Genomic DNA, 5,031 nt, shown 5'->3' on the forward strand with positions numbered 1-5,031 from the left:
TAGGCTATGGGGTGGACTTGCCCTTGGTGCTTCTCTATGACAGTTGGAGGATGACAATCAAAGCGGTCTTTTATAGTAGCTAGGAAGCCTCCCATGGGAAGCAACAAATAGATGGATGTATTAATCCCTAGTAGTAGGGTAGTTTTATTTCCTCTCTTTTGTGCATACACTGTGTGGGTGGGCACAACCTTGCTATAATCTTGCGAGTCGTATTTGATCTAAACATATAGTAAAGATATTTTTCAAGTTGATGCATGGAAAAGTGATCTTGCACAAAGTGCAAAGTCTTCCCCAAAATTCCAAAATTGTTATTCAAAAGAGGTTCTGCAAATGTGCCTTTTTTAAAAGGGTGTTTTGGATACTTTGTAGCCTTGAAAATTTTTATGCATGTACACAAACACCCACATGAGAGTGAGTGAGTGAAAAACTTATATTCAAATGCATAGTACATATATGTGTGTGTGTGTGTGTGTGTGTGTGTGTGAGAGAGAGAGAGAGAGAGAGAGAGAGTGAGTGAAAAAAAATATATTCAAATGCATCGTACAAAGAGGTGTAGAAGTGTATTATGCATTTGGGATATGAGTTTTATGCACACATACACTCTCTCTCTCTTTCTCTCTCTCTCTCTCTCTAATGCATACACACTAGTTATGTCTAGTTATGTCATGCATGCTTGCAATATGCACACATACTAGTGTTGAATTGCTTGTAAGGCACATAGACATAACATGTCTATTTGTGTAAATTGCATGCCTCAATCTCAGTTACTCAACAAATTGCATACACACTAGCAATTCAACACTAGTGTTGAATTGCTTGTAAGGCACATAGACATAACATGTCTATTTGTGTAAATTGCATGCCTCAATCTTAGTTACTCATTCAACAAATTGCATACACACTAGCAATTCAATAGCAATTCAACACTAGTGTAAGGCACATAGACATAACATGTCTATTTGTGTAAATTGCATGCCTCCATCTCAGTTGCTCAAAAAATTGACTTGATTGAAAAACCTTGACTCATGTCAAGAAAGTCACTCTTGGAATATTAATCTTCAATTCCATATGAATGAAAATTCTCTCTCTCTCTCTCTCTCTCTCTCTCTCCATTAAACACACACACAAGCAATTTCCCAAAAAAAAAAATCATAAGAGTTATGAAGTGAGCCAAGTACACAAAATGAGTCAAAGATAGAAAAGGGGGCTCAATCATAGGCACATATGCAAATTGTACATATAGGGTGGAAATCTCAAACTACTATAGACAATCCTCAAGTTTACAAAGACTATCTACAAGACAATATCTTTAAAATTTATTAGTTATAAAAGTACAATTTAACGTGGATTTTGTGTCAAGCGATAAACTAAAATGAATCCAGAACTTCTCTTGTGCTCAAGTTATATGATGTTTAAAAAGAGTACATGGTTTTACCATCTCAAATACTATGGCAATATATGTGGAATTCAAAGCATGAAGAGCAGCACATGTGGACCCCAGTCCACTTAAGAATACTTCAGGCTGATCACCTGATGATATAGAACAGACACCAACATGATAAAATCCACAAAGCTTTGTAAGGTGCAGTGATGAGAGCTTCTAGCATGGATTTGAGTGTCTTATTAACAGAAGAATAAAAGGATTTTAAGATGATGTGGATTCGGGTCTCTATTTTTAAAAGAAGAATACTAGGATTTTAAGATGATGTGCTTTCATGTAGATTGATTGAGAAAAGACTGGTAGCAAGTTCTCTTGGAAAGGGTTTCAAGGAAGTTCTCTCTCTCTCTCTCTCACACGCACGCACACACGGGCAGGCACATGCAGACAAAAGATAGTCAGGCAGTCAATCAAAAAAGGTTATGATTAAAAAGTTTACATGTAATAAAGATGATTTTGTGTGTCATGTAGTAACAAGCAATTTCCACCTACCACATGATGTTTTGGGCCAGCAGTAAATGCTACTTAATCCACCAATAAATAGAGTAGTGTATGTGTACTTTTTTACAAGACAGCAACGCATGCAATGGAAACTGTAATAATCCCAGTCTTCTTATGGGAAAATTATCTGGCATATGCTAGAAGGCTCAAGAGCCTGCAATATCCTAGATTAAATAATTCCTTTCATACTGGTGATGTCTTCAAACTCACCATTTGCAGATATATAATTAAAATAATAATAACAAAGACAAGTTAAAGTGACGAAACACCTGTGCCCTTCAAGTGACAGCCAAGGTTTTCATTCTTTCCTCTGCTAGTATTAGAATACTCTTGATGCGCTCAGTAATTACTGTTTGCTACCATCGGCCACATTCTTGGAAAGCCTTCACAAGTGCTGAAGCCTTCCTCTTTGCTCGGATGGTGCCCACTTGCATAAGACTCAAGCAAGTTTCCATGGCTCCTGCATTAGAAGCCTGCAATGTATACTTTTTACTGTTTGTACACAAGGACCACAACACAGCTGCCGCATGCTCCTTGCTTCTTGCTGTCCCAGATCTGAGCAACCTCACCAAAGTTGGCAATGCAGGTTCTCTAATTATAGCAAGCCTGCCCTCTGCAGAGGTTGATAGAAAATCAAGTACAGTAAGAGCATGCTCTACCGGTTCACTCCGGCCTTCAATCAGAAGGGCAAGGCAAAGAGGGATAACTCCTGCAGATACTGCCCTAGGTTTGTTGTCGTGAAACATGCACAGCGCGCACAAGGAACTCATTGCCTCCTTCTTTCCTCGCAGATTCCCCTCAGCAAGCAGCTTCACCAAAGCTGGAATTGTGTCAGAATGGCTGCCAATTGTGGCTTTGTTGACATCAACCAGAGCTAGACTGGTCAGAGTCGTGGCTGCCTTAATTCTTGTGTCCATGGAGCCTGTTTTCAAAGCCTGTACAATGACATCGATGGCCCCTTCTGCCACAAGACCGACCTTGTTCTCATCATCCAAGCTCAGCTCCAAAAGAGACTGTAAGCCAACCTCCTCTATCTGAAGATCCCCACATGATATCAACGACAAGATGGGAGCAATTCCGCCTGCTTCCACAATGCAAGTCCGGCTCTCCTTACCTTCTTTTGCCAGGTTGCTGATCTTCTTGATGGCATCTCTGCGGGTCTGTGGAACTGTGCTGGAGAGACTCTTCACCAAGTCCTCCACTAGAACCTTCGAGCGTACTAGGCCCTCCCTCTTGGCTATTCCAAAGCTTGCAGTGTGAGTTGATGTGCAATTCTCTGCCGGCTTCTTGAGGTCAACCCCATTAGCATTTGCCCATTGATAGATGAGACTTCTCAGGGCATAGTTGGGGATAAGCTTGATGTCGTACAAAACCTGCTTGGTCTTAGGACAAGTTCGGTGTCCCGCATCCAGCCATCGCTGGATGGAAGCACAGTCATAGGTTTGTCCAGTGGCCAGTATGACCGGATCACTCATAAGTTCCAAAGATATAGGGCAGCGGAAATCTTCAGGTGGAGCAGAAGCCATGGCGAGCAGGGGGATTCACAGGACAGCAAACAAAGGGAAGAACAAGAAGAAGAAACTCTGATTACCACTATGACAGGACGTGTACATGTAAGAACTGGATCAGATAGAAGTAGATACTCAGCTATGGCTAGAACGTGATAGATGTAATAAAGCAGCAAGGACAGATAAACCCTAATGGCTCAAACAAGGTGCGCTGAATCAGCTTGGAAAAGCAGATAAATCCTGAAAGCTTCAGAGATTCAGAGAAAAAAGAAAATGTCTATGTTGCCAAATATGCGAGGGGCAGAGGCAAAATAAGAAACCCAGCGATGACTAAAAGAAGGCAAGTGAAGTGAGGTTTTAAAAAAAGCCCAAGTAGCTACTGAGCCATAGCCAAAAGGGGGGGCAAAGAGAAAGGGGAGAAACCCTAATGGGAAAAGATCAGGGGGCAGAAACCCTAAAAGCTACACAGCCATAGCTGAAAGCAAGCTGGGAGGAGAAACAAAGGGCAAAAACCCTAGAATCAATGCAGGAAACGGCGATTGATTTAATCAAAGGCAAAAACACAACAGACAAGAGGGAGAAAGGCGTTACCTGAGTGTTGGTGCAGGTCTGATGGTGGGCATTCTCTTCTCTTCTCTCTCTGTGTCTCTCACTCTCTCTCTCTCGGCCCTTGGGGTGTCCGTTCTTGTGATGCTGTGTGTGTGCGCCCCACACGATTTCTCTCTTCCTAGCGTGTAGCGATTAGTCCACAGGATACCCCTCCTCGCGGTGTAACAAGGATTGGCCCTCGAGTTCACGCGCTCAGCCGTCCGCTTGACGCCGTATGCAATAACTCCCATTTTTTAAACCCATTTATTTGCAGAGGAGCAGCCCACCATCTAATAAACATTACTCCTTTAATCTACCCAGCCTTATCACTAAAATATACCATCTTTAAATAACCTCAATGAAAAATCCTAGGCGTTTTTGCTTAATTCTAGCTGGTAAATACTAACGATACACTACCTTGCTGTTGTTTTCGAGCACTCGAGCTCACAATTTTCCTTCCACACTTTGTAAGTAAAGATAATTCTAGTTGCCGGTAAAGATATGCTAAGTTGTTTTGGAGCACTGGAGCTCACAATTTTCGTTGCACACTTTGCAAGAGCTTGTCATTCACATTTCGTAGAGGGTTCTTCAAGGCTTGTTTCATGTTTGTAAGACTGATTCCAAGCGCACGAGGAATCACGTCGAACATCCCTTTCTATACCATTTTATAGCGTTTTATTATGACATTTTTGAACTTCCCACCATGGACTCCACGATGTGGAATGGGCCTCTCAATTCAATTTTGCAACAGTGAATGCATGACTTAAAGCATATAAATAATCGCGTGAGCATCCCTTCCAATAGTGCATTAGATTAAGAGCATGTTTGAACTTTTCACCCTTGAAGTCCACAACTAAGGCCTTAAAATTTGCAAGGGGTTGATTGCTCGCATGGAGCATTCACATTTGCAAGGACATGTACACAACTTCAAGCTCACAAAGAACTGTGTAGAACGTCCTTTCCAATACCTCTTTTCTAATACCATCACGTCAATCT

At 41.6% G+C, this 5,031-nt stretch overlaps 1 protein-coding gene across 1 annotated transcript; it reads right to left on the reverse strand.

Annotated features, from left to right (window-relative positions):
- Positions 1–1,956: 1,956 nt before the first annotated feature.
- On the reverse strand, positions 1,957–4,191 carry LOC147605611 (U-box domain-containing protein 8-like). Its single transcript, XM_086793072.1, has 2 exons — positions 4,039–4,191; positions 1,957–3,933 (listed from the first exon to the last, which is right to left on the reverse strand). Exon 2 carries the CDS (start codon positions 3,463–3,465, stop codon positions 2,296–2,298), a length of 1,170 nt encoding a protein of 389 aa, XP_086649198.1. The 5' UTR covers positions 3,466–3,933; positions 4,039–4,191; the 3' UTR covers positions 1,957–2,295.
- Positions 4,192–5,031: the final 840 nt, after the last annotated feature.

This window comes from Cibotium barometz, chromosome 59, assembly GCF_041138505.1.
Source record: "Cibotium barometz isolate CiBa-2024 chromosome 59, ASM4113850v1, whole genome shotgun sequence".
Classification (NCBI taxonomy): domain Eukaryota; kingdom Viridiplantae; phylum Streptophyta; class Polypodiopsida; order Cyatheales; family Cibotiaceae; genus Cibotium; species Cibotium barometz.